The following is a 4170-nucleotide window of genomic DNA, read 5'->3' as shown; positions in this document are numbered from 1 at the left end:
CCTGACGGGGTCTCTCTCTCTATCCGTAGACTTAGTAACAAAGTAAGAATATACATTAAAATTTTAAACCTAACCAGTGTCCCTCAAGTGACCGGCCACAGGATGTCATGATATGTTAGTATTAGAGCTGAGTGGGTCAAATATTTGTTTAATTTTACGTCTTTTAGATAGAAATTAGCTGATAGGAGCATTAAACGAATAGCTAAATTACATGCGAAAAATTAAATTTTTCAAGAGACTAATGGCCCCAGGAATCACCCTTAAAGTTGCAACCCCGACCAAAATCTGTAATGGAGAAAACTTTAGGTCCCTTTATGAATAAATAATCGGAGCAGCCTGTCCCACATCTGTTTGGTCCTCACCCCATAGATGATGGGGTGTAGCATTGGGGGCATGAGCAGGTAGGCGTTGGCAATAAGAATGTGGAAATGCAGGGGCACATTCTGGCCAAACCGGTGTGTGAGGAGGGAGAAGAGAGCGGGGATGTAAAAAGCCAAAATGACACAGAGGTGGGAGCTGCAGGTCCCAAGATTCTTGAGCCGGGCATCCCTTCTGGGGAGGCTGAAGATGGCCCTGAGGATCTGGATATAGGACACAGTGATAAAAAAAAATCCAGACTGATCAAACAGAATGCCACAGAGAGGCTGTAGTAACTACTGACGCGGATATCGGCACAGGCCAGCTTCACCACTGCCATGTGCTCACAGTACGAGTGGGAGATGATTGTGGTTCTACAATATGGCCACCGCCTCGCCAGGAAGGGAAAAGGCAGTACAAGTACGCTGCCACGCAGCACCACGGCCAGGCCAATCTTGGACACCACGGAGTTTGTCAGGATGGTGGAATGTCTCAGAGGATGGCAGATGGCCACGTAGCGATCCAAAGCCATGGCCACGAAGATCCCAGACTCCATCACTGAGAAGCAGTGAATGAAGTACATCTGGGTGAGGCAAGCACTGAAATCGATCTCCCTGGAATTCAACCAGAAGATGCTCAGCATTTTGGGCAGGATGAATGTGGACAGGCCCAGGTCGGTGACAGCCAGCATACAGAGGAAATAGTACATGGGCTCATGAAGGCTTGGCTCTATCTTCACAATGAACAGAATGGTGAAGTTCCCCAAGATGGCTAAGGCATAGATCACACAGAAGGGGATGGAGATCCAGATGTGGGCTGCCTCCAGGCCAGGAATGCCCAGCAGGATGAAGGTGGAGGGGTTGGTGAAGTCGGTTGTGTTGGAATCGGACATGGAGTAGGGAAGAATGTGTCCACATGTAAGGCAGAATGGTGTCTCCTTCATGTAACATATGTTCCCCCTGACTTCCTCTATGTTTCCAGGGTGTATGGTGAGGGTCGGAGTACAAAAGCCTAGACAGAAAGGCAATGTTAATATTAGACACTACATGCACTACTGGGGGCTGTTCTCATGGGGGAAGCAGATCGGTCGCTCTTCACACACTGATACATGACATTTTCATTATTCAGATAAATGAATTATGAACAACTGACCTTACTAATGTCAATTCCATATTTCATGGTGCTCCACATTTCAATAATTCCTATACGTCATGGTGTGGGAAACCTTAAGAGGCACCAGCAGGAAACACAAGTATGGATACAGACATTCTTGTTAAACCCTGTTCTTGTTAAACCCTGGATTTCTGCTGGAAATGGCCCAACTTGATTATCATACACATTGTAAGGAGAGTGATCACTTTAGATAAGCTATTACCAGCAGGAGAGTGGGGTGGGGGGAGGTATTTTTTCATGCTTTGTGTGTATATAACAAGATCTTCTACACTTTCCACAGTATGCATCCGATGAAGTGAGCTGTAGCTCACGAAAGCTTATGCTCAAATAAATTGGTTAGTCTCTAAGGTGCCACAAGTACTCCTTTTCTTTTTGCGAATACAGACTAACACGGCTGTTACTCTGAAACCTGTCAAGTATGGATACTGGTTATCCATCATTGTTCCTTAATTAAATGAAAGGCAGCTCTGAAGTCCACAGTGTTGGGAGTTCCCCATCACCCAGTTGCTCAAAATCTGAGAGTGAAAAAAATGAAACCTTTGCCAAGATGTGTGCCATGGGAAACATTCAAACTAGAACAGAACTCAGGGAAAGGACCTGAGTGTCATTGATAGGAGCTCCATGGAAACACCTGTCCATTCGCAGCACTGGCCAAAACAAAGACAATATTCAGATAACTAAGGAATTGGATGGAGAATAACCGGTTCTGGTTATGCACTCAGTTTTGGTCACCCAATCTCTCTAAAGGATGTAGCATTTTAAAGGGGGTTTCCAAGACACGCTATGAGAATGAGGGATGTTGTCATATGCAGAGATACTGAAAAGTCTGTAACAGTTGATTTTGGGGAAGAGACAAAGAAGGTGGCATATGATAGAGGAGAGAAAAATAAAGGACGGAACTGATTACATTCACATGGACAAACAGAGAACAGTTCCCAACCAGTAATATCTATTGACATTTAATGCTACAAAAGAGTTAATTCCCCAAAGCTGAGGAAAATTATCCAGACATTTCAAAAAGGATCTTGAAAAACTGGAGAGGTTGCAGAAAAGAGTGACAGAAATAAAATGATTCTTTGTAACAACCATGTAAAAGAAGCAGTGAGAGATAAAAAGGCATCTATTAAAAAGTGGAAGTCAAATCCTAGTGAGGTAAATAGAAAGGACCATAAACACTGCCAAATTAAGTGTAAAAATGTAATGAGAAAAGCCAAAAAGGAGATTGAAGAACAGCTAGCCCAAAACTTAAAAGGTAATAACAATATGTTTTTAAGTACATCAGAAGCAAGAAGCCTGCTGACCAACCAGTGGGGCCCCTGGACAATCGAGATACAAAAGGAGCACTTAAAGACAATAAAGTCATTGTGGAGAAACTAAATGAATTCTTTGCTTTTGTCTTCATGGCTGAGGATATTAGGGAGATTCCCAAACCTGAGCCGTCCTTTGCAGGTGACAAATCTGAGGAATTGTAACAGATTGAAGTGTCATTAGAGGAGGTTTTGGAATTAATTGAGAAACGTAACAGTGACAAGTCACCGGGACCAGATGGCATCACCCAAGAGTTCTGAAAGAACTCAAATGTGAAATTGCAGAACTATTAACTATGGTTTGTAACCTGTCCTTTCAATCAGCTTCTGTACCCAGTGACTGGAAGATAGCTAATGTAACGCCAATATTTAAAAAGGGCTCTAGAGGTGATCCAGGCAATTACAGACCAGTAAATCTAACTTCTGTACTGGGCAAATTAGTTAAAACAATAGTAAAGAATAAAATTGTCAGACACAGAGAAGAACATAAATTGTTGGGTAAAAGTCAATGTGGCTTCTGTAAAGGGAAATCGTGCCTTACTAATCTCTTTGAGTTCTTTGAAGGGGTCAACAAACGTGTGGACAAGGGGGATCCAGTGGACACAGTGTACTTAGATTTCCAGAAAGCCTTTGATGAGGACCCTGACCAAAGGCTCTTACTTAAATTAAGTTGTCATGGGATAAGAGGGAAGATTGTTTCATGGATTGAGAACTCGTTAAAAGACAGGGAACAAAGGGTAGGAATAAATGGTAAATTTTCAGAATGGAGAAGGGTAACTAGTGGTGTTCCCTAAGGGTTAGTCCTAGGACCAATCCTATTCAACTTATTCAGAAATGATCTGGAGAAAGGGGTAAACAGTGAGGTGGCAAAGTTTGCAGATGATACTAAACTGCGCAAGATAGTTAAGACCAAAGCAGACCGTGAAGAACTTCAAAAAGTGATAGGACAACAAAATGGCAAATGAAATTTAATGTGGATAAATGTAAAGTAATGCACATTGGGAAAAATAACCCCAACCATACATACAATATGATGGGGGCTAGTTTAGCTACAACTAATCAGGAAAGAGATCTTGGGGTCATTGTGGATAGTTCTATGAAGATATCCACACAGTGGACAGCAGCAGTCAAGAAAGCAAACAGGATGTTAGGAATCATTAAAAAAGGGATAGAGAATATGATGGAGAAGATCTTATTGCCCTTATGTAAACCCATGGTACGCCCGCATCTTGAATACTGTGTATAGATGCCGTCTCCTCATCTCAAAAAAGGTATACTGGAATTAGAAAAGGTTCAGAAAAGAGAAACTAAAATTATTAGGGGTTTGGAACAG

The 4170-nt window shown here is 42.3% G+C and overlaps 1 protein-coding gene across 1 annotated transcript; it reads right to left on the bottom strand.

Annotated features, from left to right (window-relative positions):
- Positions 1–302: 302 nt before the first annotated feature.
- On the bottom strand, positions 303–1300 carry LOC144277748 (olfactory receptor 52E8-like). Its single transcript, XM_077838725.1, is given in 2 exon segments — positions 303–607; positions 610–1300. Coding segments are annotated over 2 exon segments (996 nt in total).
- Between the last annotated feature and the right edge of the window lie 2870 nt (positions 1301–4170).

Source organism: Eretmochelys imbricata, chromosome 1 (assembly GCF_965152235.1).
Source record: "Eretmochelys imbricata isolate rEreImb1 chromosome 1, rEreImb1.hap1, whole genome shotgun sequence".
NCBI classification, from domain to species: Eukaryota; Metazoa; Chordata; order Testudines; family Cheloniidae; genus Eretmochelys; species Eretmochelys imbricata.
Note: the sequence above shows the minus strand (reverse complement) of the source record. Positions and strands in the feature narration are given on the sequence as shown.